At 41.1% G+C, this 26,323-nt stretch overlaps 1 protein-coding gene and 1 long non-coding RNA gene across 2 annotated transcripts in view; one reads left to right on the forward strand and one right to left on the reverse strand.

Moving 5' to 3' along the window:
* SRGN (serglycin) lies at positions 1 to 16,843 on the forward strand. The gene is made up of 3 exons (XM_032607438.1): positions 1 to 157; positions 9,002 to 9,149; positions 15,949 to 16,843. The coding sequence occupies exons 1-3, from the start codon at positions 82 to 84 to the stop codon at positions 16,178 to 16,180; spliced, it is 456 nt and encodes a 151-aa protein (XP_032463329.1). The 5' UTR covers positions 1 to 81; the 3' UTR covers positions 16,181 to 16,843.
* The window catches only part of LOC116741247, a 15,244-nt gene continuing 4,869 nt past the window's right edge, over positions 15,949 to 26,323 (reverse strand). The window contains exon 2 of the long non-coding RNA XR_004346084.1: positions 15,949 to 20,821. This is a non-coding gene — a long non-coding RNA (uncharacterized LOC116741247). The remainder of the gene's footprint in view (positions 20,822 to 26,323) is intronic.

The following is a 26,323-nucleotide window of genomic DNA, read 5'->3' on the forward strand; positions in this document are numbered from 1 at the left end:
AAAGGGACAGAGAGCACTCTGCTACACTTCCTTGTCGTGAGGTTGGCGTGCAGACGGTGGAGCTGAAGCAAGTTGGTCATCATGCAGGTGCTCCTCCAGTGCAGTAGGCTTGTCCTGGCTCTCGCCTTCATCCTGATTTTGGGTTCTTCAGTTCAAGGTAAGACCCAGGAATCTTGTCCCCCTATAATCTTCCTTGTAAGTCCTGGGGTCCACACAAATGTTTATATTTGCTTTAAGGTATGGAATGTATTATACTGTGGGAAAGGAGACCAAAAAAAGAAAAACAAACAAAAAAAAAAGGATTTGGGGTAGCTGAACTCCTTGGTGTGAGATTGGTTAAGTTTGGTACCAAAAAAATTTAAACTCTGAGGGAGGTGTGGCCTTATAAGTTCTTAAAATGATTGAAATGTACTATTTTATTATCAGATGAAAATGGTTTATAAATTTTTAAACGCTTAAGAAAGGAATATAGAAAATGACCTACCCCTAAGTGTCTACATCAATCCCAAGTTTTAACATAATATGGTAGTGTTATAATTATTGTGACACTGGGAAATACTATTTTTAAAATCAGAGTAAATTTGCGTGTATTTTTTCTCCTTTTTTAAACTTGGTTCTTAGTGAAAATTCAATTATATTTAGACATAGTTAATGAAAACCATCTCAGATTTTAAAGAGAGGCCAAAGAATTTTAGTAATTGTTTTGTTGCTCAGAGAAACATCACATTGGGAAATTTCTTATTAGGTCTATCATTTAGGGTTGTTTAGTCAGAATGAAACAACTTAAAACCTTTAATGACTAAGAAAATGAAAACAATCAGTTTGTAGGAAAAATACAATTTCTTCTCCTTTGGTAAATAAGCGATCATGTCTGAATAAGGCAGAAAGTCATGGCCTGATAAGTAGATGGGAGAATTTATAGTAGAAAAACTAAAGTTCCTCCAAACTGTAAAGGAAATATTGAGTCATGGTGATTGCACATATCTTGGATCTGTTTCTTTGAAGTCATTTCTAGTTGTCTTGTTTTTACTTCTGGTGGAAATGAAATTGTACACATGATCTCAGATACATTCATATGTATTGGAAATTTATAAAATCACTTTCTTCTTGTTATGCAATTATTGAAGAAAAAACCAGCAAATAATGTTGCTGAAATTTTCCATTAGTCTATTTATTTTTTAAGGTATAGAACATCGTTGAATGTAAGGAACAGGCTTTACTTGGATCTTTTAGGGAAAACCTTCAGCTTGATGAAATAATTCCCTCATGTGTTCTGACAAGATCCAAGCAGTCAGGTCCATGTTTGTAGCACAGACTTGACTGACCTGTTGGTGCTGGGTCTACCTTGACCAGAGCTCTGTGAGTCTTTATATCTTCAAAATTTCCCAGAAATGTCACATTCCCCACTAAGGTTCTATAGGGAAAACTAAAATGAAAACAAAAGCATTCTTTATGTAATAGGTATTCTTCAGAATGTAGTGAAGAAACTATTATAACATTTTATAAAGTACTAGTATTTATGTCATCACCAGGTAGGTTTAGCTCTTTGTTGGGAAAGGAACCAAAAAAGAGAGAATGAATGGACTGAAAAACTAGGGAGTTTCCAAAGGAGAAGTGCAGTTGGTATTGGAATCAAGGGTTAGTGTTCACATCTGAATAAGAAGGGAAATAGATGTCCACCCACAGCTGCGTGTGTGAGTGACATCAGCTCAAGGCTGCAGAGAGGTCTCTATTTCATCATACTTCTATGTGATGCCAGATATGATTCTGTAGCATTCTTTCCCCACTTAAAAAATTTTTTTTTCTTAACCCATTGATTTGACTGAACTGATCAACTGCACTAGGCTTTTGGCTTGTTTTTACTGAAACAAAACATCTTAGGTTATTGTATTAGTTTGCTAAGGCTGCCATAACAAAGTACCACAGACTGGGTGGCTTAAACAACAGGAATTTATTTCCTCACAGTTCTGGAGGCTAGAAGTCCAAGATCAAGGTGTCAGCAGGGTTAGTTTCATTCTGAAGCTTCTCTCCTCAGCATGTAGATGGCTGTCTTTTCTCTGTCTTTACATGGTTCTTTATGTGTGTCTATGTCCCAATCTCCTCTTCTTGTAAGGAAACCAGTCATACTGGATTAGGGCTCATCTGCATGACCTCATTATGTCTTAATTATCACTTTCAAGGCCCTGTCTCCAAATACAGTCCCATTCTGAGGTACTGGGGGTTAGAACTTCAACACATTGAATTGGAGGGACACAATTCAGCCCATATCAGTGAAGCTGAAGTAAAGACATGCTGTAAAAGTATGTCTACCAAGTGCAAAGAGATGGAAGTTTGGCAATGTGTGGGAGACCCTGGAGAGGACAGATGGCTAATCAATTTAATGTAGAGCTCCAGGGGATTATCGATGAGGCCTTACTCATCAATTGATGAGGTGACTCCTACTCTTTTATTGCCTCTCTTTTTAAAAGATGCCCATAAAGAGGGAAAATGGAAAATCCATGAGCAGGTGTGGCCAAGGGGGTCATTGCCAGACTATGTTTCCACTCTACACTGCCTCTGAGATCACGATAATGATATTGATTCCACCTATGTGCGCTGCTGTTTGATTATAAAGTGATTCACATCGATTCTCGGGTAAAGGATCGTCACATTCCCTAGGAGGAGGAATTAATACCAATTTATAGAGGGGAAAATTGGATCTTACATTCATCATTTCATTTGCTCTTTACATCAACCTCTTGCAAAAAATTTATGAGACTTGTCCAAGGCCCATTACAACTAATTAATGGCAGAGCTAGTCATCTGATTTCTACTGCAATTTAGCTGTATTCTAGGTGGATTAGAGATTTTCTTTATTTAAAACAACCTTGCTTTGACTCCAGCCCTTGCTATAAAAACCACTGAGTTGAGGGACAGAGAAGGAGAAATTGAAAGTAAACTTGGAACTTTTTATAGCTTGTCAAACCATGCAAGGGTGGGGGAACTTTATTCATCTTGTGGAATTGATTGGCCTGTAGGAAGCAGCTCCAGCTTAGATGGTGACTTCTGTTTGAATGCCACCAAACAATGAACGAAATGGTCTCCCTCCCCCCCTCCCCACAACATGGCAGTTTCTGCTTAAATTTTTCTAGCACACTTGTAGCAAGTCTCCATTAAGAATAGGAAATTAGTAAATCGAGATGACGTTGGAGAAAAATTGATATTACAATACGATATTACTGGGGTAAGTTATTTGCTCTGGTAATGTTCACTTATAGAAAGTATTTGCTAAAGCAAGACTAGTGACTCTGTGTGTATGTGTGAAAGAAATAGAGGCAAAGACAGAGACAGAGAGAGACAAAGACAGACAGAGAAAGGGCGGGGGTAGGCAGTGAGGGAAGTGATTGTTAATAAAAAACATTCTTCTCCCTTGAATCCACCACAACATTAACCAGGAGATCTGTAAGTGGGGCCTCTTAGGAAGATAATTTTTCTGTCCATGAGCATATTCCCTTTTATTTTTTAAATTACGGTAATCTTAAGATTTCTCTCAAGCGAGACAGAATCAAGATACTCCCACACATCGGGGGCTGGAACTGTTGAATTTTCACATTCTGCCAACACCCTTGAATAAATATGTCAGGAACTTGGTATCTGTAACCGTGTTCTTTATTTTAAAGCAGATTTAAAATCCCCAGTGTGTTGATCATTTTATAATGTATAACAATACAGGACCACTATGTTATGCACCTGAAACTAACATAGTATATTAGGTCAACTATACTTAAAAAAGAAAAACCACCTCAGGACTTCCCTGGTGGTCCAGCGGTTAAGAATCCGCCTTCCAATGCAGAGGAGGTGGGTTCGATCCCTGGTGGGGGAACTAAGATCCCACATGCCGTGGAGCAACTAAGCCCACACACTCTGGAGCCTGCCCACCACAACTAGAGAGAAGCCCCTATGCCGCAACGAAAGATCCTGTGTGCCGCAGCTAAGTCCCGACACAGCCAAAAATAAAAATAAAAAAATAAATATTAAGAAAACACCTAATATGATTTTATTTACATGAAACATCCAACTTGCTTAAAAATATAGAGATAAAAAGTAGATTGATTAGTGGTTACTTAGGGATGAGAAGCATGAGATATAGGAGCTGGCTAGCTAAATGATAGGGGATTTCTCTGTGATGATAAAATTGTTCTAAATTTGTGGTGATAGTTGCACATACCTATGAATATGCTAAAAACCACTGAATTTTACATTTTAGAAGAGTGATTGTGTGCTATGTTACATACATACCAATAAAGCTTTTTTTAATTAAAAAAATAAAATCACCAGTCCCAAACTAGATAAACATTTCTGTGGGGGAGGTGGACTTCTATCTTTGATTTCTTTATCAATTTTGGAATAGCTTTACTGAGATAGATTTCATATACCATACAATTCACCCATTTAAAGTGTACATCGATGGTTTTTTAGTATATTCACAGATATGTGCAACCATCACCATAGTCTATTTTAGAACATTTTCATCACCCAAAAAAAGAAACCCCTCTTTATAAATTTTAAAAGCTGAGATTCTAAACTCTAGAGGGAATTTGTATTTTAGAAGTTTTCTAATTTACCAGAGTTGTGTTTCTTTACACCAGTGAAAAGATGAGATCTTTCACTTAGGTGCTTCCTCATTAAACTATTAGTTTTACTTTTCTGTTTAACTTCCTATCTATGCAAGCACTATACTTGGTTTGATATTCAGCCATCCACGACAGTAGAGAAGAATTGTCTAGACCTGCTCTGTCTGAAATGGTAGCCACGGGCTTCCTTGTGGCTACTAAGCACTTGTGTGAAATGTGGCGAGTCCAAAATGAGGTATGGCGTAAGTGCAAAATACACACCAGATTTGAAATCTTAGGATGAAAAAAAGTGTAAAATATCCATTAATAACTTATACTGATTATGTTGTGACAATATTTGAATATATTTAAGTAAAATATTTTCAAATTAATGTCACCTCTTTTTTACTTTTTAAAATATGGCTGTTGTAACATCCATACGTGTACGGATGGTTTCTCTTGTTTCTATTGGACCGCGCTGGTCTAGACGGCATGGGGTGTGAAGACATTGCCCTCTGCTGGAAAAGATGTTGAATTTTTACCTGACTCACAATGATGACGCTTCTAAGTAACAATTCAGTAGATGCCAAGCTTAAGCTTCTTCAGGAAAGAATCAGAGGAGAAGGAGCTAAAATGTATTAAATACCTACCATGTGCAAAGGCTTGTGCTAGATGTTTCAGATACTTTTATCTTGTTTAAACAGGAACTCTTTGGGATACTATTATGGGATACTGTGGTGGAACAGGAATTTAAATTTGATCTCTCTACAAGCTGTTCACTATCAGAGATAGGTCAATAGGTCATTCTCATTCTCCTCCTCAGCAGAGAAACTAGCATTTAAAGAGCTCTGGCGGGACTTTCCTGGTGGTCCACCGGTTAAGACTCCGTGCTCCCAATGCAGGGGACCCGGGATCGATCCCTGGTCGGGGAACTAGATCTCCTATGCCTGTGTCAACTAAGAGTTCACATGCTGCAACTAAGAAGTCCGCATGCTGCAACAAAGATCCCGCATGGCACAATGAAGATCCTGCGTGCTGCAACCAAGACCCAGTGCAGCCAAAATAAATAAACAAATAAATGTTAAAAAAGAAAAGAAAAGAAAAGGGAGAGATTAAATAAATAAAGAGCTCTGGGCTTCCCTGGTGGCACAGTGGTTGAGAGTCCGCCTGCCGATGCAGGGGACATGGGTTCGTGCCCTGGTCCGGGAAGATCCCACATGCCGCAGAGCGGCTAGGCCGGTGAGCCATGGCCGCTGAGCCTGCGCGTCCGGAGCCTTTGCTCCGCAATGGGAGAGGCCACAACAGTGAGAGGCCCGCGTACCGCAAAAAAAAAAAAGAAAAGAAGAGCTCTGACCATGGTGCTAGGTACTATTCTACGAGCCTAATATTTATATCTCATTATTAGAGCTACTACTGTCCCCATTTTATAGATGAGGAAATTGAGGTACAGAGAGGTTAAGGTTACACAGCTAGTAAGGGGGAGACATTGTGATGTCAACTTGACATCAAGCCTTGATGTCAACTTGTCAACATCAAGTTGACATCATGTCAACTTGACATGTCAAGCCTTACCTCCAGCCTCCAAGCAGTGACAAAGCTAACCCATTCTGGATGAGTAGCGTCCCAGACCAGAAACTGTAAGCTATATTCAGGAACTATGGGGAAGATTGTGATAGAATAGTAGTTCTAAAAGAAAGAATGAATGAAAGTAAGACAGACAGAAAGAAGGAAAACAATGGGAGAACATTTACTTTCTACATTAGAGTCTTTGTTTTGTTTATATTTTTAAAAGAATATTGTTTATTACAGCAATTTAGAAAACAAAGTGAGAAAAAAATCACCAGAGTCTACCACTATAGTTATTTCTGTGTATTTCCTCCCATTCCTCACCCCCCCGATATCTATTTATGTAGTTGCATTAACAACTATTATGCATAGAGTGGTATTCTGCTTTTTAAAAAATATTTATTTATTTATTTATTTATGGCTGTATCAGGTTTTAGTTGCAGCACACAGGATCTTTCGTGTGGCACACGGACTCCTCTCTAGTGGTGGCGCAAAGGCTCCAGCACGTGCGGGCTCAGTAGTTGTGGCGCAAGGGCTCTCTAGTTATGGCTTGTGGGCTCACAGTTGCGGTGCGCGGGCTTAGTTGCCCTGCAGCATATGGGATCTTAGTTCCCTGACCAGGGATAGAACCCGAGTCCCCTGCATTGGAAGGTGGACCACTGGACCACGAGGGAAGTCCCCTCTGCTTTTTTTAAACTCATTTTTGAACATAGAATTTCCTATGATGCTATATAGTCTTTTCCATAACTACTGCTTTTTTCCCATTTGTTTAATAGTCTCTCATATGAATGCCTCATAATTAATCTGAGTATTTTCTCTTGTTTTGATTATTTAGTTATTTCCTGTTTCCCTATTTTAAATAATACTAAGGTGAACAGCATCATGAATTCTTTATATATTTTCTCTCTCTCTCTGCATATATATGTATATAATGTATATCTTAATGATGTTATTAATAACTTAGCAATGCTGTATTTATAAAATTAATCAGAAATATTAGCTAGGACAAAGTTGAGTGTAAACAGACATAATAGAGTTTCATGAGGAAAGACGACATTTTGCAAAAGTTCTGTGGTTCTGCAATCTTTTAAGAACAAAGTCCATGGCCATCCCATTAAGATGTAAAGTGAATTTGACCTCAGTAGAGGCTTCACTTTTCAACCTCTGATAGTTGAGAATAGGACACAACTTGTGCATACTCTCCTAGAAATACAGATACCCAGAGGGAAAAAAAGCAAACTCCAGAACTTATGGTCTTTGGGAGGGCTGGGTAATGAGATTAGGAGTAAATTTTTTTGTATGTTGGTTTGCTACATTTTTCAAAATTTTCTATAATGAACATACATTCCTTTTCTAAGATAAATGTTATTAAAAATTGCAACAAAAGCAGTCTAGATGTAAGGAATATCTAAATAAACTCTCCATTTCTAGGAGAGAGTACTATAAAAGGTAGAGAGCCCTCTAGAACCTGAGTTAAAGTCAGGAAACCATTGACAAGTTGCTGTATGTATCCATTTACATAAAATTCTAGAAAATGCAAACTAATTTATAATGACAGTAAGTAGATTGATGGTTGAGGGGGGCTGGGGGGAGTCAGGAGGAGGGAGGGAGAAGGGCAGGATCACAAAGGGGCACAAGGAAACTCTGGGGGATGTTGAATATGTTCATACCCTTGATTGTGGTGATGGTTCCATTGTGTATCCATTTGTCGAAACAAATTGTGCACTTTAAATATGCACAGCTTATTGAATGGCAAGTCCACCTTAAGAAAGCTGTCAAAAAATAAAAATAATTTTGAATAGATAATACATACATATGGCTCAAAAATCTAATGATTCAAAAGGATATGCAGTGAAAAGTCAATGCTCTTCCTTCCACTGTCTTCCAGCCACCAATTCCCTCCACAAAGATGATCAGTTTGCTGTGTATCTTTTCAGAGATGTTCTGTGCATGTAAGCATATATGTAAATATAGTGTGAAAAAACACAAACACACACAAATGGTAACAAACAATTCATAGTGTTCTTTACTTTTTTTAACTTAATAATATACCTTGGAGGGAATTCCCTGGCAGTCCAGTAGTTAGGACTCCTGACTTTCACTGCCGAGGGATTTTTGAAATCTCTGACTAGATGTGAGGGCAAAGAAAGAGGCCAAGTTTTTAACCTACTTTTCATTCCTAAGAATACCCAAGAATGGCCCTAAAGAACTAGGGCTCTGTAGTATCTCGGGTACCAATTGGTACATTCCTTAACCTTTCTGAGCATGATTCAACTCATCTCTACCAGAACAGGCAGGATTCAGGGTCAGATACAGGTTTGAATCCTGGGTCCTTTACTTAGTACCTGTGCAGCCTCAGTTTTCCTTTGTATAAAATGGAAATAATAGTACAAAGATAATGATAGTTAATATTTTCAAGTGTTTACTGTGTACCTGGCACTATGTTAAGATCTTTACATGCATTTTCTCATTTAATTTTTGTGACCAGCTTATGAAAAAGAGACACTCTTAGTACCTCAGTTTTCTGGTGGGGGCTTGGGGAAGTTAAGGTTTCACAGCTCACCAGTAGCAGAGCTGGGACTTCACTCCAGGCAGCTAATTGCCAAAACCTGTTCTAACCTTAAACTCTAGGCTACTTTAGAGGGGTGTTGTGAGAAGGACAAATGGTGTGCATAAAGGGCTAGCAAATAGTCGGTGCTCCTGTGATATTAATGATCATAAAACCTGTCCACACCTTACCTACCAAATTTAGAATCTATTTAATTAAAAATTTCTTAGGGACAGAGTGATTAGAAGCTGTGTAAGAGACATTTATTGACCACGTGAGTTCCATGTTTGGACAGGTTCTCCTGTGCGGAAAGCCAGATACCAGTGGGTACGCTGCAATCCTGACGGCAATTCTGCAAACTGCATTGATGAAAAGGGACCAGAGTTCGATCTACTTCCAGGTGAATACAACAGAATCCTACCTCCAAGGACTGACTCTTTTTCGTAAGTGGACTTTCTTGATTTTACTTTCACCATCCGCTGCTGAGATCTTGGCATGGAGGTGGGAGGGTTGCCAAGAGTGTTTTTCTTCAGGCTCTTGCTTCCATGGTTAGGTTTTCACTGCACAGTACAGGGTAAAACTGTACTGTATTTACTGGTATATGAGATGCACGAGAATACATGATTCACCTACCTTTTTAAGAATTTTATTTATTTTTTAAAATTTATTTATTTTTGGCTGAGTTGGGTCTTTGTTGCTGCGCGCGGGCTTTCTCTAGTTGCTGAGAGCAGGGGCTACTCTTCGTTGCGGTGCACGGGCTTCTCATTGTGGTGGTTTCTTTTGTTGCGGAGCATGGGCTCTAGGCATGCGGGCTGAGTAGTTGCGGAGCGCGGGCTTAGCTGCTCTGCGGCATGTGGGATCTTCCCAGACCAGAGATAGAACCTGTGTCTCCTGCACTGGCAGGCAGATTCTTAACCACTGCGCCACCAGGGAGGTCCCTATTCACCTACACTTTTGCAAGGTCTTTTTCTTGTGGCATAAACAAAAATTGAATACTTTTCACCAATAGGTATTGAAAATGATTGAACATTATTTTATTAATGTAAATAGAGCACATTGTATATTTATATTAAAATTCAATAGGAGTCTATCACCTGAATGGATAAACAAAATGTGGTACATCCCTTAAGTAGAATATTATTTGGCCATAAGAAAGAAGGAGTTATTGATAAATGCTACAACATGGATGAATCCTGAAAACATTATGCAAAGTGAAGGAAACCAGACACAAAAAGCCACATATTGTATGATTCCATTTATGTGAAATGTCCAGAATAGGCAAATCCATAGAGACAGAAATAGAGTAGTGGTTGCCAGGGGCTGTGAGGGAGGGAGGAATAAAGAGTGACTGCTATTAGGTACAAGATTTTTGAGGGGTGACAAAAATGTTCCGTTTAGATAGTAGTGATAAAAAAAAAAGAAGAAATTAGGGAAAGGAAGAATAAGTGACCACGACTCATAAAAAAGAAAGTCAAAACTCTTCTTTTTTTTAAATTAAATTAAATTAATTTACGTTTTATACAGCAGGTTCTTATTATCTATTTTATACATATTAGTGTATAAATGTCAACCGCAATCTCCCAATTCATCCCCCACCCCACTTCCTCCCTTGGTGTCCATACATCCAAAACTCTTCTTGATCAAATAAAACCTGCCTTATACTTGCAAAAAAGATCCAATAGGAATTCATAAGTAACAAAAATTGAATTGTATTAAAACCCATTATTTCAATGACTATCAAAATTATATGTAGCAAAGATACATTATGAAAAGAATTATCATAAAAGTTTTAATCTTCAGGCTTAAATAGAAAATCACTCCCCTGAAAGCCACGTAAATCATCATGCCCAAACCACGTAAGTCTATCATCACTTTGGGGATCCTGGTAACCCCCTTCATCACTGAAATTATATCACCACCATCCTCAAAATGCAACTCTGCAACCCTGTGCTTTTAGGTCCACGGCATAAAGCTTGAACGTGATATTACAGCATCCTCCATTATTTTAAGTCACGGATTTCAACAGTGATTCATTTAAATCTAAGATATTAGAGGAACAACGCAAGTCCTCCAAAACAAATATTTACACTATTTCTTCCCTCCTCAAATCTGTATGATCTTCCACACTCTTTGACATAAATTGTAGCAATATTTTTTTGGATCCATGTCCTAAGGCAAAGGAAACAAAAGCAAAAATAAACAAATGGGACCTAATTAAACTTAAAAGCTTTTGCACAGCAAGGAAACCATCGACAAACGAAAGGACAACCTACTGAATGGGAGAAAATATTTGCAAGTGATATGACTAATAAGGGGTTAATATCTAAAGTATATAAACAGCTCATACAACTCAACGTCAAAAAAACAAACATCCCGATTAAAAACTGGGCAGAAGATCTGACTAGACATTTTTCCAAAGAACACATCCAGTTAGACAACAGGCACATGAAAAGATGCTCAACATCGCTAATCACCAGAGAAATGCAAATTAAAACCACAGTGAATATCACCTCCCACCTGTCAGAATGGCTGTCATCAAAAAGATCACAAATAATAAATTGTTGTTGAGGATGTAGAGAAAAGGGGACCCTTGTACCTTGTTAATGGGAATGTATATTGGTGCAACCACTGTACAAAACAGTGTGGAGGTTCCTCAGAAAACTAAAAATAGAGTTACCATATGATCCTGCAATTGTACTCCTGGGTATATATCCAAAGAAAATGAAAACACTAATTTGAAAAGATATATGTACCCCAATGTTCATAGCAGCATTATTTATAATAGCCAAGATATGGAAGCAATCTAAGTGTCCACCAGTAGATGAATGGATAAAGAAGATGTGATACACACACACACACACATTGGAATACTACTCAGCCATAAAAAAGAATGAAATTTTGCCATTTGCAGCAACACGGATGGACTTGGAGGGTATTATGCTTAGTGAAATAAGTCAGACAGAGAAGACAAATACTGTATGATATCACTTATATGTGGAATCTAAAAAATAAAACAAACTTGTGAATATAACAAAAAAGAAACAGACACACAGATATAGAGAACAAACCAGTGGTTACCTGTGGGGAGAAGGAAGAGGGAGGGGCAAGCTAGGGGCAGGGGATTAAGAGGTACAAACTACTGTGAATAAAATAAATAATCGGGCTTTCCTGGTGGCTCAGAATCCGCCTGCCAATGCAGGGGACGCAGGTTCAAGCCCTGGTCCGGGAAGATCCCACATGCTGCAGAGCAACTAAGCCCGTGTGCCACAACTACTGAGCCTGTGCGCCTAGAGCCCGTGCTCTGCAACAAGAGAAGCCACCGCAATGAGAAGCCCGCGCACCACAACGAAGAGTAGCCGCGGCTCGCACCAACTATAGAAAGTCCGCGCACAGCAAGGAAGACCCATCACAGCCAAAAATAAATAAATAAAAATAAATAAATAATCTACATGGATGTATTGTACAACACAGGGAATATAGCCAATATTTTATAATAACTATAAATGGAATATAACCTTTAAAATTGTGAATCACTGTTGTACACCTGAAATGTATATAATATTGTAAATCAACTCTACCTCAACTAAAAATAATAAATTTTTAAAAATCTCTAGGATCTTCCCTTTCCTCAGCCAGCAACTTTCCTTCTTGCTCTGACACTCCTGTTAATACGGATGCACAGCCCCTGCTTCTGTGACGGTCTTGGACACTCTTGCTCTCAGATCCATTTCTTCTCCTTCCACCTCCCTGCTCTGCATTGGGTGAGGGTGGTGAGGGCTGATCCCTATGGTCTGCATTTCTCAGGCTCCCAGATCTGTGGCTGAGTTTGGCCAGTGGGATGCCTGAAAGGGAGACTGGTCAGCGTGGGCGGCAAGGACAGACAAGGATGTTTCTTCTCATTCCTGCCTTGGGTGGCACCTCTGGCAGGGCTGTGTCTCATCCATGGCTTCAGCTTCCACCAGATGCTCTTGGTCCCTGGGCTCAGGTAGTACCACCTCCTCCACTGTCCCTCTAGCCCAGGGAGGGAAATATTTTCTTGCTGTTCCTCATCTCTGGGTTTCCTTATTATTCCCTATTTGGCTTTGCTTCTCTTCCATCTCATGTGTTAGCAATTCCCTGTCTTAAATATTTAGGTAAGTTTCTTGACTGTACTATGACTGTGGCAGCTTCTAAGGCCACCCCTCCTTGTGCTGGGCATCCTATCCCCATGCACCTTCTCCAGGACTTTAATTCTGCAGTTAACCCTCTGAACCCAGCATCTTCTTCTCATCAGTATGCAGACATTCTCTAGTATCTCCTACATTTAGGTAAAATCCCCTCTTTGACTCTGCATCCTTTCCAGCTGTTGCCCCATTCTCTGCTCCTCTTCGTAGTAACACTTCCTGATAGGGTTGCCGATGCTTACTATCCCCTCAACCCCTTCTGGTTCTACCTTCACCCAGAGAGCTTGGTAGAAGCACTTACTTTTTTTTTGCGGTACATGGGCCTCTCACTTCTGTGGCCTCTCCCGTTGCGGAGCACAGGTTCCGGACGCGCGGGCTCAGCGGCCATGGCTCGTGGGCCCAGCTGCTCCGCGGCATGTGGGATCCTCCCGGACCGGGGCACGAAACCGTGTCCCCTGCATCGGCAGGCGGACTCTCAACCACTGCGCCACCAGGGAAGCCCACTTTTTTTTTTAATTGAACCTGGGCCCTCGGCGGTGAAAGCGTGGAGTCCTAACCACTGGACTGCCAGGGAATTCCCAATTTAAGTTCTTTTTTATTTTCCTCCACACTGGTAAAAGTTCCAAGGGAGCTTAAAGTTTTTTAAACATTTTAACTATCCCTCTTTCCCACCCCCAACTTCTGAATTTACAAATCAAAGGAGAGCAGGAGTCCCAATTTTTAATGGTTCCCCATCTCCTCATGTTATTTGATTCAAAAACTATATACAAGTTTGTAGCAGTCATAGTTATTGTACATGTTTAGGAGGGAGGGAGGCAAGAAGGGATAGGGAGGTCTTCCCTGGTGGCGCAGTGGTTGAGAGTCCGTCTGCTGATGCAGGGGACACGGGTTCATGCCCTGGTCCGGGAAGATCCCACATGCCGTGGAGCGGCTGGGCCCGTGAGCCATGGCCGCTGAACCTGCGCGTCCGGAGCCTGTGTTCTGCAGTGGGAGAGGCCACAACAGTGAGAGGCCCGCGTACCGCAAAAAAAAAAAAAAAAAAAAAAAAAGAAAAAGGGATAGGGAGAATAGTGATCCAGAAGAATAAAAACAGCAACCAAATAGGTCACAATTACTTCCTGTTGACACATCTGCTGGTTACTTCTCTATGTTTAGCTTACTTGACTTCTCTCTCTCTCATTTTCCTGCGCCACATGGCTTGTGGGATCTTAGTTCCGGGCTAAGGATTGAGCCTGCGCCCTTGGCACTGAAGTGCAGAGTCCTAACCACTGAACCGCCAGGGAATTCCCACTTGACTTGTCAGTTGTTTTCAAAAACAGTTGACCACCCTTCCTCTGAAATACTTTTTTCTCTGGGCTTCCATGGCCCCACCTTGTCTTGGGTTTCCTTCTACTTCCCTGGCTGTTCTTTCTCCTTTGGTTAATATTTAATATGTTGGGGTGGCCCTAGCTCTGTCGTGGGCTGCTTTTGTATCTGCATGCCTTTTTTGGGTGACTTCATCCTGTTCCATGGCTTTAAATACTATGTGTGTGTGTGTGTGTGTGTGTGTGTGTGTGTGAGAGAGAGAGAGGGAGAGGGAGAGGGAGAGGGAGAGGGAGAGGGAGAGGGAGAGGGAGAGGGAGAGGGAGAGGGAGAGGGAGAGGGAGAGGGAGAGGGAGAGGGAGAGGGAGAGGGAGAGGGAGAGGGAGAGGGAGAGGGAGAGGGAGAGGGAGAGGGAGAGGGAGAGGGAGAGGGAGAGGGAGAGGGAGAGGGAGAGGGAGAGGGAGAGGGAGAGGGAGAGGAGAGGGAGAGGGAGAGGGAGAGGGAGAGGGAGAGGGAGAGGAGAGGGAGAGGGAGAGGGAGAGGGAGAGGGAGAGGGAGAGGGAGAGGGAGAGGGAGAGGGAGAGGGAGAGGGAGAGGGAGAGGGAGAGGGAGAGGGAGAGGGAGAGGGAGAGGGAGAGGGAGAGGGAGAGGGAGAGGGAGAGGGAGAGGGAGAGGGAGAGGGAGAGGGAGAGGGAGAGGGAGAGGGAGAGGGAGAGGGAGAGGGAGAGGGAGAGGGAGAAACTACCAAATCTGTTTCCAGCTCTGATTCCTTTTCCTATCCAGCTGACCAACTATCCAGCAGGTCACCCTCTATTACATTATTCCACTTTGTTTCTCTGCATAACATTTAGCCCCACCTAATATTTTCCCGATTTGCTTATTCACTTTTAATTGTCTGTCTCCCCGCCAAAGTTATAAACCTCTGAGCAGGGACCTCATCTATCAGTCCCCATTCTATCCCAGGCCCTCAGAACAGGGATCAGATATTCGATATTTATCGAATGTAGGCATGAAGGAAACTCTAATCTGTTGTATGGCCTGTGGTTTATTATTTTCATGTAGAAAATGACCCATAGGCTGTGAAACTCAACTTTTGTCTCTGATGCTTTGTTGCCTTATTCTGCCACTGATGGGTGGCATCATTGCTCTGGTCCTTTGGTGCTGAGTGGATTTCAAACTACCCCACTGAACCCAGTTGAATGAATGCACTTATTTGCAGGGAGGAGATTGAATGTTAACATGCTGGCAAATATAATGCTTGACTTGTTGCAAAGAATTTCTTAAGTGTGAGCTTTGTTGAAGCCCTGTGAAGTTATTAGAGATTTTGCAGAATTTTTAAAATAGGAAAAATATATATCTAGTCTAATTTACTTGTGTGTCCTTTCTTCAGTGGGAGAAAGTGTAAAAATGGGATCTTTTCTGTAAAAAATAAATGACCCCTTAAGTAAATTCTAAACATAGGATTGCTATGTTAGTGATAAGAAAATTAGCATTTTTATATGCATCTGCAATGAGTAGATGTGAAGCTGATAAAGGCAACGAGTTAGATACAGTAAGAATTGTAAATATGTGGAAAGGTCTGACTTATTTTTTGTTTTAAAACATTAAATAACTGGGAAACTTTTTTTTTTTTTTTTTTTTTTTGGGAAACTTTTAACTTAAAATTTGAGCAACGGAGTGGCTACATTTACTTTCATATCTTAAAAAAATTTATTATGATTATCTTTTCATGTCTCAAACTTTAATGTTTCTTTTCCACTTTTCTGTCATGCTTCAGAATGATGAAATCCAGGAACTTGAATGATGTCTTCCCTCTTTCTGAGGACTTTTCGGGATCAGGCTCTGGAAGTGGCTCTGGAAGTGGCTTCCTACGTGAAATCGAACAGGAATACCAACCACTAGAAGAAAACGATGCTTTTTATTACAACTTTAGGTCTCTGGAGAGAAATTTGCCCTCAGACAACCAGGACTTGGGTCAGAATGGACCAGAAGAGGATTTTACTATATAAAAGAGAGGGTTTCCCAGCTTGACACCAGGCAATGTATTTGTGTACCATGGTTAAATGATTAATTTGAGGACAAAAGGCTTTATATAAAATTTAAAACATCTGAAAAGGAAGTTTAAGTTTTATTATCTTTTTTTTCTCATGAATTCTTAAAGCCTCCTTTTTCTATCCTAATGTCCTGGAAAATACCTGCATTTGTTTTGTATTGTATTCAACAACATCACTATGAAGTTAACTAGACTCCACATATGTATAAAATTGCTTTAAAGAATAAATTATACTGTTCTTAAAACATTTAGTTTGAGAAACAAATTGACAGGCATTATTTCATATCTAAATCTTCAGGAAGCTGACTCTGATTATGAAATCTAGATATGCCTCTCTTTTTGTGAAAAAACACAGATGAAACATACAGTGAATGTACAGAGTGGGTATTTGACATGTTTTACAGTGTGAAGTTAACTGCTTTAATGGTACCACTGGAGGTGTTTGCAGAGCTAGTGGACAGCGTTTGCTTAGAAGTGTGATTGCTGTCACAATTAGAAACTTAACACCCAGATTAAAGCACAATTGTGCTCTCAATACCTCATACTGCTTTACTTTTTTCCCTGGATATCTACGTATTTTCAAACATTACTCTATTAAAGCAGAAGTATAATCAAAGGGTCAAGCTGTCTGGGCTCTCTTGTTCATGAAGTAATTATTTGTTCAAATGTTTCTAGATTCTCATCAACAAAATATCTGTAAAGTTATTTTACAGTGAGACCAAATTTTGTAACTGGAATCAAATCCTGTTAACTAGCAGATGAAGAAAACAATCATGCTACAGAGAGGGTTACTCTTGTCCAAACAATTCCTCTTCTTTAAGGCTATACTATACTCATCTCTGTTCCCCTTAATTCTGAAAAGTCTGTCAGCATCATTGTCATGGATCCTGTTCTGTACCATCTAGATCCCCTCTTCAGAACTGAGGACTTATTCAAATTAACCTCTGTGGAAGAGAGACACCTTGTCCAAGGGCACACCTCTTCCCATGGCAGCCTGCACCCAATGCCTGGTTGATGTGAGCATATGAGTGCCAGACCCCTCCCCTGAACTTGGAACAATTCAGCAGGGCAATCACAGATTCAGAGCTCCCTGAGGAGTCATCTGAGGCTTTGTTGGGACTGTTTTGCAGCTCAGTTTCTTCCTTTACTTAGTCTTGCTTCCTTCCATTCCCCCCGAGAGAGCTCCCTTAGGAACTTTCTGCACACTAGTTTTCATCTCAGAGTTTGCTCTGTGGGGAATCCAACCTGTGAAAGTTGGTGCCAGGATGGGTAGAAAGCAGATGCTAAAATGGGATTTTGGAGCTGGATCACCTACTGTCTGGCTGGCAATGAGGACCCCATCACTGGCTGTAGATGCAGAACAACCACAAGAGAGCACTGCAATCGTTCAAACTTTCACTGATGATGAACTGGGATGGTGTACCAGTGGAAGGAAGTGCACCAGGGTGCGGTATATGAGGCATCTGAGAAATATGGGGAAGTAGTAATTATAGAGACAATGACACTGGATGGCTCTTGCTGAAGGCAATTAATGAAACACCAAGGATGATTAATTAAAGACTAAATGTGAAAACTAATGGACCTCCTCAGCAGCATATTAAGAAACTCTCTTCTGCAGTGGAAGGGCAGGAAAAGCTGAGGCTCAGGCCCAGGATATAATCAGAAGAATAGCAGAGTTCAAGAATGTTAAGTTGCCAAGTTAGCCAAGTCTGTTATACAACATCAGGGCCCTGACTGGGAAAATACTGGACCCTCAGAAATGAAGACCTCTGAGTAGAAATGTATCTGGGTTGATAGATTCAGAATTCGAATCCCCAGACTTCCTCAAACCCTCTGAATCTATAGAAGAGGCCCATTCCTTAAGAATTAATGCTTTCCTCTGGCTTGAAGATGATTAAGAAGCCTCTGACCTTTAAGACCACATGCACACTCCCTCAAGGTCTGCCTTGCCACCCCACCTAGCCACCAGATCCATAACTAAAGTTACAATATAAACCAACAGGAAAGTGTTGGGGCTGCTAAGGAGGAAAGGTGAAGGTTTCTGCAGAGCTTAGCTGACATGCACCTCAGAAGCCTAGAAAGTGTCTATGTGCCTTAACTCTAAGAGTGCTAGATCAAGGGATGGAGGAAAAACAAAGTTGGATAAGGAAGTGTTTATCAATATGGAAGTGTTAGGGGAACCACTGACCAAAACAACCTGCCCTGGCCAGGCATGAGAGTAACCACTTGCATGAGTTATCTTACAACAGGACGTCCTGGTAAGGAAGGACCTTACCACTGACAAGCTACCATTGACTGGAAGAATTCGGGAAAGGCCAAAGGAGAGAGGTGACGCCAGTCCATATGTCCCAGTATCCTTCTTGCTGGAACCCATCTTGGCTGAGCAATGTGCACACCACCATGAAGGACCCTGAGTCAGAATGATTGGCCAGAGACAACCTGGAAACTAACCCCAATACCCCTGAGACTATGGGCCGCGTGGCAGAGCAGTTCTCCTGGGTTCCCTTACCCTGCTGCTCTCTGCCTGGGTGCCCCTTCCCAATAAAGTCTCTTGCTTTGTCAGCATGCGTATCTCCTCAGACAATTCACTTCTGAGTGTTAGACAAGAGCCCACTCTCGGGCCCTGGAAGGGGTTCCCATTCCTGCAACAGAAGTACTCTTCTGGGATAAAGGTTTTATCACCCTGGCAAGAACTCCGGGAGAAGGTGTTGACATGCTTCTAGAATGGCTCTTAGAAGCTTGGAAAAAGTGACAGCTCCTCTTAAGTAAAAATGCTAGAACTACTATGGTAGGCAGTGGAAAAGGGGTCAAAAAGTTTAAGGAAGTTAGCATGCTAGAATGGACAGTTTGTGTAAGCCCTAAAAACCTACCAAATGACTTTGTTCCAAAGGAAGGCCAAAGCAATGAAGAATATGCTGGTAAGAGGGGCAGCATCTCTGAGCTATCAGTGGTAGCTCTCCTCTAAAGGGCAGAGGTGATGGTAGAATGTTGTTTCAGAATTGGGTTCACAAATAGCAATGGGAATGATTGTGGGGGGAAAATCCCAAAATAATAGAGGACAGGTGGAGGTGTTCAGCCATCAGAAGCCAGGTGGTACAATTATCATAATGAGGAAGGTCAGAATGGAATGCAGGGCAAAGTTATAGAGTGGCATCTTCAGAGTAAGATAGTTAGTAACAGTTCTGCACCCAATTCCATTGTGTGTTGGAGGGGTGGGGTTGGCAGGGTAGGGGTGAGGAATTTCCCCACACCAACCAGAAAGTTTCTGACACCAGCTGGGTGTCCTACAATTCAATTCTGAAACTATCTACCTGGAGCTAGCATCAGATTCTACAGGTTAGAGGCTCAGTGCCACAAGGCTTCCCTCCACTTCAGATGCCAATCGCAAACCTAGGTTGTTACCTGTGCTTCTGATCGACTGGCTGTACATTGGAGCTTCCAATGACCACCTCTTCAGGTTCAGTTAATTTGCTAGAGCAATTCTCAGAACTCAGAGAAACATTTCACTTACCTGATCACCAATTTATTATAAAAGGGTGTAAATCCAGCTAGATGAAGCGATACACAAGGTGAGGTCCTGAACAAAGGAGTCTCTGTCCTCTTGGAGTTTGGGGCCTGGCACGGTGGCACATGGAAGCTTCTGGTTCCCCAACCTAGAAGCTCTCTAAACCCTGTCCTTTGTGGGTTTTTTGAAGTCTTCATTACATAGGTATGATTGATTAAATCATTGGCCACTGGTAATTGAACTTAATCTCCAGCCCCTCTCCCATCTCCCTTGCCTGGAGGTCAGGGGTGGGACTGAAAGTTGCAACCCTTTAATCAAACAGTTGGCTCCAGTATCCTTACCTGAGCCAGTTTTCAGACCTGGAACCCACTGACTAAAAGAGAGGTTAGGTACTCTGGAATAAGACCCTGTGACACCATGGCAAGTATATACAGCACTGATTCCTCTAATGTTTACCCAAAGGGACTGATGGCCATTAACTCAGGTACTATAACCTGGGGAAAGGAGAGTATTCAGACATTTCAAAGACAATCAGTTACAGGGTCTAATTAACTTTGATACATGGAGATCCAAAGCATCATCATGGCCTCCCTGTTAGTGGGGCATTAGGTGATCAGGTATTAAATGGAATCTTGACCCAGCTCACAGTGGTCATTTTTCCAGTCCCTAAATGTGTAATTAGAATGGACATAATTGGTAGCACAACACCACATTGATTTCTTGACCTGTGTGATAGGAGCTATTGCAATGGGGAAGACCAGGTGGAGACTTCTAAAGCTACCCGCCGCCATCTGTCAACAAATCAAAAACATTTCATCCTGGGGGGAATGTCAGAGATTAGTAGTACCTTTAAAAACCTGAAGAATGCAGGGATACTAGTCCCCAGTGTATCTCCATTTAATTGACCAGTCTGGATCTTGCAAAAACCAGATGGATTCTGGGGGGTGACAGTAGAGTATCACAAATTCAACGAAGTAGTAGTTGTACTTGCAGCAGCTATGCCAGATATAGTACTTTTGCTGGAGCAGAGTTACACAGCTTCAGGTATGTGGTAGGCAGGCATTAAGCTGGAAAATGCTTTCATTTCCATCCCTATCAAAAAGGAGAATCAGGGCTTCCCTGGTGGCGCAGTGGTTGAGAGTCCGCCTGCAGATGCAGGGGACATGGGTTCGTGCTCCGGTCCGGGAGGATCCCACGTGCCGCGGAGCGGCTGGGCCCGTGAGCCCTGGCCGCTGGGCCTGCGCGTCTGGAGCCTGTGCTCCGCAACGGGAGAGGCCACAGCAGTGAGAGGCCCGCGTACCAAAAAAAAAAAAAAAAAAAAAAAAGGAGAATCAGAAACAGGTTATGTTCTCTTGGAACGGATAACAGTATACATTTAGTCTATTCTCAGGGCTATGTTAAATCTTCTGCCCTCTGCCATAATATAATCTGAAGACACTTGGACTAACTGGACATCTCACAGAATATCACAGTGGTCCACTGTATCGATGGATCATGAGCCTGCATCCAGACCCCCATGTCATGTGCCACTGATGAACTGACATCTCCCCCTCAGCTAAAAACTATGGCCATATGGTGGGGGTAGAGAGTGTTCTTTATGACTGACAAAGCAGGAATAAGATCAAGCTGGGTTCATAGGTGAATTGGCCTCTTATATAGGTTCAAGTCAAAAATGGATGGCAGGTGCACTGAAGTGCCAATTAGGGGTAGCCTTGAAAATAGCTGTGAGAGGAAATCCAATGAGCAGAGCTTCAGGTGGCGAACCTGGTCATTTACCCTGTGTAGAAAGAGAAGGAGCCCAAGGTTAGGATATACACAGTTCCATGGGTAGTGGTAAATGTTTTGGTAAGTTGATAAGGGGCCTAATATAGAAAATATCGCAAGACTGGGGAGTAAGAAGTCTGGGGTAAAGGCACATGAATGGACCAATGAGAGAAGATGCAAAGTGTGAAAATCTTTGGGTCAAATGCCAATGCCAATCAGAAAGCATCCAGTACAGAAGAGGCACTAACAACCAGGTAGATTAAATGACTGGCAGGTATTAGTCAGCCTCTGTCATGGGCTACCCTAATGAGAGCACAATGAACTAATGGAGGAGTAGCCATAATGGCAGAGAGGGAAACTATGCAACTTGGCCCACTGGCCAAGACTACTTTAGCTACTGATGTTGCCAAATGTCCCATATGCTAGCAACAGAGCTCACTGCTGTGCCACCGATATGGCACCATTCTTCAAGGAGACTTTGGTGGCAGGTTGACTATATTAGGCCCCTTCCATTCTGGATGGGCCAGAGATTTGTTCTAACAGGAATAGACATGTATTCTAGGTATGTATTTGTCTTTCCTACCCACGGGGCCTCCAGCAACATCAATATCTAAGGGCTTACAGAATATTTGATCCACCAACATAACTTCGTATATAACATTGCATCAGACCAAAGGACCCACTTTATAGCAAGGAGATTCAGCAGTGGCATGTGACGACGGGATCCACTGTTGACCCTAGATGCCACCAACATGACAGAATGATAGAAGGGTTTATCGAAGGCACAGCTGAGGTACAAGCTTGGATATGATACACCGAGGTTGGCACACCAACTGCCAGGATGCAGTATACATGCTAAATCAGTAACTTCTGTATTCTACTGTGCCCTTAATACGTGGAGAATATATGGGTCCAGGAACCAATGAGTGGAAGTAGGCTAGGACACACTTAACATCAAGCCTACTTGGGGAATTTGTGCTTCCTATCCCTACAATTGTGTTCTGCAGATTTAGATGTTATGGTACCCTTGGGGAAATGTTTCCACCAGGGGACACAGTAAGAATCCTATTGAACTTTAAGCTATGGTTCTCATCATTCAGGCACTTTAAGCCCTTAGTGCCAAGGGATGAACAGTCAATAAGAAGTAATCATCTAGGTGGGGGAAATGGACCTGATCATCAGGAGGAGAGAGGGCTGTTGCTACACAATGGGGACAGGGAGGACTATCTTTGAAATCCAGGTGACCTACTGAGGCTTCTCTTAGTACTTCCTTACCTAGTTTTGATGGTAAATAGATAAAGTTAGCAGTTAGGCCCGAGAAATGCATGGTAACCAGGGGCTCAGATCCTCATGGTTGAAGATCTGGGTCAATCCTCCAACTAAGCCATCTAGACCAGTAGTGGTGTTAGCTACGGATGAGAGAAAACTACATTGATAACAAAGGAGGAATTTGATGAGTTCTGATTATATCTTGCTACCAGTTGCAGCAGAAGCAGCTGCAGTTCATTCCACTGACCCTCCCCTCATAAGTTTTCCCTAAGAACCCTCCAGTGTCCTGAAAAAGCTGCTTCCAGAATGTATATGAAGCAAATGGATCTAAGAGGCACAAAGGTGGACTGTTATGGATGCTGTGCTGTACTGTGTTGCCCAGATTCCCCCTTTAGAACTGGAGGACTTATTCCTCCAGCTACTGGGAAGGTTGGCTGATAGCTACAACTTAGATGAAGAAGCCACATCATCTAAGGTCATGCTCCTTTCCCAGGACAGCTCACAGCCAAAGACTCATGTATGTGGGGGTATAAAGGTTCAGACCTCATGCTCCACTTGGGACAACTCTGAAGGGACAACTGCTTCAGAACTCTCTATGGTGTCACGCAAAGACACCATATCGTGATTCCATTGCAGCTCAGTTTATTCCTGTCTAACCCTGCTTCCTTCCAATCCTCCACAGGCATTGATCCGAAGGCCACTCCCTGATAAATTTCCTCTATGGGTTTGCGTCTCATAGGACACAACTCATAGGAATTATCTTTACAGCATTTTACTTCTGGTGATAGTTGTTAAGTTATACCCTAATCTTTCCATTAATAAATCTATCTGTGATTATTTAACAGGAACTTTGTGAGTTTTTATGCCCAGTAGGACATTACTGTCATGAGACCTATCTTTTGGGTCCCAAAAAATACATAGCAGAAAAAAGAAGGCATGGTTTAGAAAAATATACATACTATTTTGCATTTTCTAGTTAAGTGATAAGTTTTACACATTTGAAGAAGGGGTAGATAGTCTAGGCTGATTTTTATCAAAAAATGACACTTTTTTTTACTAAGAAAGATCTTAAACTTGCCACAAAGAAAATGTAGAATATTTCTATTTTTAGAGAGGTAATTAGACTAATTAAAAAAAGTACGAGCTTTAGAATTTCAAAGTCCTGGCTTAAATACCAATTTCACTCTTTATTAGCTTTGTAACTTAAGGCAAGTTACTTAATTTTGCTAATATTGTCTATGGAGGGCAACGTTGTGAAGGGGTTAATTGTGTGGTCTCTGAAGCCAGATCACCTGGGTTCAAAGCTGTCACTTACTAACTAGGTAACATCAGATGAGTTAACTCATTTAACCTCTCTGTACCTCAGTTTCCTCCTCTTTAAAATGAAGATGATGATAGTGACTACCTTATAGGTTTGTTGAGATTAAATAAATTAATGTATGTAAAGTGCTTAGAACAATGTCATTGAGTGATGAATAAACTTACAAGCTGTTATCGTTATCTGTACTATAGGTTAACAATATTTGCCCATAGTGTTGTGGTAAAGATTAAATGAGGCAATACATGTGATACGATTAGCTCAAAGTCCCTAAAAAATTGTAATCATGAACGTGTGTTATAGCTACTTCATAAGATTGTTTTAAAGATTCCTGGCATGGCCAGGTACTGTGCTAGGCATTGAAGATACAAAGGAGAACAAAGACATACCAGACAGCCTTTGTGCTTGAGCTTAGAGCCTTAACAGGGATCAAGTGAGAGTGAATGTAATATGTTAGTCTTGCCTGGCACAAAGGAAGGTAGATAGATAGAAGTAAATATTCTTAGGCACATAGGGGAAATAGTATATAACCCATGTTCTTTCTCATTCTTACTCTTTTACCTTTTGGGCTCTATTTATCAATCAATCATTTGCCATAATTATAGAGTTTGAGGGAAGGGAAGGGGTTGGGCTTCTTTCAATTTGTACTTTTTGTACCTCTCTAACTCACAGTCACTTTTTCTCATATTATACAATCAACAAAAACCTACTAAGGACCAAGACACCAGGAATAAACAGTTAAGACTACTCACGATGTAGGGGGGGAAACAAATAAATAATTGTAATACATTACATTATAGATTTTTTTTCCAATTTACAATAGCTATAAACAAAATGCTAAGGCAGCAAAGAGGAAGGGATGATTGATTTTGCAGAAGCTTTTTGTCTCCATTCCCTCAGCACGTAGTCTGTTTTACCACTCAAATCACTGCTTAAAATATTAATACGATTGATCTTTCAGAATTCTGTTTGTCTTCTTAGGTTTATACTAAACCAGGGTTTCTCAGCCTTGTCATTATTGACATTTTGGACAGGATATTTCTTTGTTGTAAGGGGCTGTCCTGTGCATTGTAGGATGCTTAGCAGCATTTCTGATCTTAGTAGCACTCACCCAGACTTGACAATCAAAAGTGTCTCCAGACATTGCCAAATGCCCATTGCCCCTCTGAGAACCACTGCACTAAATCAATGATTATTTGTGGACTACAGTCTTATTAGTTATGTTCTCACCTTATAATGGAATAGTAATTATTTATCATTGGTACACAGGAACTAGAGACTTTACTATCATGGATCATTCAGCCACTTGATACGTGATTTGATATAAAGGAAATTACATCAGTGATTTATGCACAAATCTACATTTTTAGATGTTTATATGTTGATTACTGGATGTTTTGTTTCTTTATCTTCACAAGGACAACATGATATTAAAATGGGACTGTCAGAGAATAAGAAAGAGCTCTTGGAAATCAAAAATATAATAGCATCTAATGGTTATCTATTGCTGTGTGATAAATTACCTCAAAACTTAGTGGCTTAGGGGGAAGCAGCCGCAAGGCACAGGGATATAAGCTCGGGGCTTTGGGACAGCCTGGAGGGGTGGGAGGGGGAGAGTGGGAGGGAGGGAGACGCAAGAGGGAAGACACATGGGAGCACATGTATATGTATAGCTGATTCACTTTGTTATAAATCAGAAACTAACACACCATTGTAAAGCAATTATACCCCAATAAAGATGTTAAAAAAAAAAAAAAAAACTTAGTGGCTTAAAACAAGAATAAACATGTATTATTTCAAATAGAGTTGCCATATGATCCAGCAATCCCATTCCTGGGCTTATATCCAGAAAAAACTATAATTCCAAAAGATACATGCACCCCTATGTTCATAGCAGCACTATTCACAATAGCCAAGACATGGAAATAACCTAAATGTCCATCGACAGAGGAATGGATAAAAAAGATGTGGTACATATATAAATGGACTATTACTCAGCCATTAAAAAAAGAATGAAATAATGCCATTTGCAGCAACATGGATGGACCTAGAGATTATCATACTAAGTAAGTCAGACAGAGAAAGACAAATATCATATGATATCACTTATATATCAAATTTAAAATATGACACAAATGAACTTATCTATGAAACAGAAAGAGACTCACAGATATAGAGAACAGACTGTGGTTGTCAAGGTTGGGGGTAGGGGAGGGATGGACTGGGAGTTTGGGATTAGCAGA

Source organism: Phocoena sinus, chromosome 16 (assembly GCF_008692025.1).
Source record: "Phocoena sinus isolate mPhoSin1 chromosome 16, mPhoSin1.pri, whole genome shotgun sequence".
Lineage (NCBI taxonomy): Eukaryota > Metazoa > Chordata > Mammalia > Artiodactyla > Phocoenidae > Phocoena > Phocoena sinus.

Bases quoted from the DNA above. Each gene is read 5' to 3' on its own strand.
- SRGN (XM_032607438.1), top strand. From the start codon at position 82: ATGCAGGTGCTCCTCCAGTGCAGTAGGCTTGTCCTGGCTCTCGCCTTC. The intron at 158-9,001 runs GTAAGACCCAGG...ATGTTTGGACAG, and splicing joins TTTGGGTTCTTCAGTTCAAG to GTTCTCCTGTGCGGAAAGCC. The intron at 9,150-15,948 runs GTAAGTGGACTT...GTCATGCTTCAG, and splicing joins CCAAGGACTGACTCTTTTTC to AATGATGAAATCCAGGAACT.